This window comes from Rhincodon typus, chromosome 45 (genome assembly GCF_021869965.1).
Source record: "Rhincodon typus isolate 14 chromosome 45, sRhiTyp1.1, whole genome shotgun sequence".
Classification (NCBI taxonomy): domain Eukaryota; kingdom Metazoa; phylum Chordata; class Chondrichthyes; order Orectolobiformes; family Rhincodontidae; genus Rhincodon; species Rhincodon typus.
The window spans coordinates 6782832-6783414 of NC_063376.1; the positions used below are offsets into that span (position 1 = coordinate 6782832).

The window sequence follows — 583 nt, forward strand, 5'->3', positions numbered from 1 at the left end:
GGGTGGGAATTGGGGGTGGGGGGGGGTGGTGGGTAGTGTTTTAGTTTGGTGCTTACCTCATGAGGGTGATGGCTGCGTTGGCGCTGATGGGCAGTGCCACAATGGTAGGCAGGGCAGACGAGTTGACGGGAGGGAACTGCGTGTGGTTGAAGGAAGGGAATCCAGGCGTGAAGGGGTCTCCTGTCCCACGGTGGACCTTGAAGGGGGTGGGGGGGTTGGAGAGACGAGAAGTGCGTCAGTGACTCAGCGACCTTCCCCAAACCCGGCCAGACCTGAAATGGGCCAACTCCGCAGAGTAGCCAATCAGCCCATCCCTCCAGCTCCCCGTCTCTGAGCCGCCTCTTCAATCATAGAGACGCACGGCACGGAAACAGACCCTTCGGCCCAACCTGTCCGTGCTGACCCAGATATCCTAAACTAAACTAGTCCCATTTGCCAGCCTTTGGTCCACATCCCTCTAAACCCTTCCTATCCATGCCTTTTAAATGTTCTAACTGTACCAGCCTCCACCACTTCACCACTGGTTTTGAACTCCCACACCCTAGGGAAAAGTTCTTTTGCTATTCACCTTATCTATGACTTT

At 55.6% G+C, this 583-nt stretch overlaps 2 protein-coding genes across 2 annotated transcripts in view; one reads left to right on the plus strand and one right to left on the minus strand.

Moving 5' to 3' along the window:
- LOC109925754 (ephrin type-B receptor 4-like) overlaps positions 1–583 on the plus strand; it is a 190249-nt gene that overhangs the window by 27532 nt on the left and 162134 nt on the right. The window lies entirely within an intron of this gene.
- Positions 1–583, minus strand: part of LOC125487756 (transferrin receptor protein 2-like) — an 11694-nt gene that overhangs the window by 1426 nt on the left and 9685 nt on the right. Inside the window, exon 8 of the mRNA XM_048619977.1 lies at positions 57–196. Coding sequence (XP_048475934.1) covers positions 57–196 — 140 coding nt within the window. The remainder of the gene's footprint in view (positions 1–56; positions 197–583) is intronic.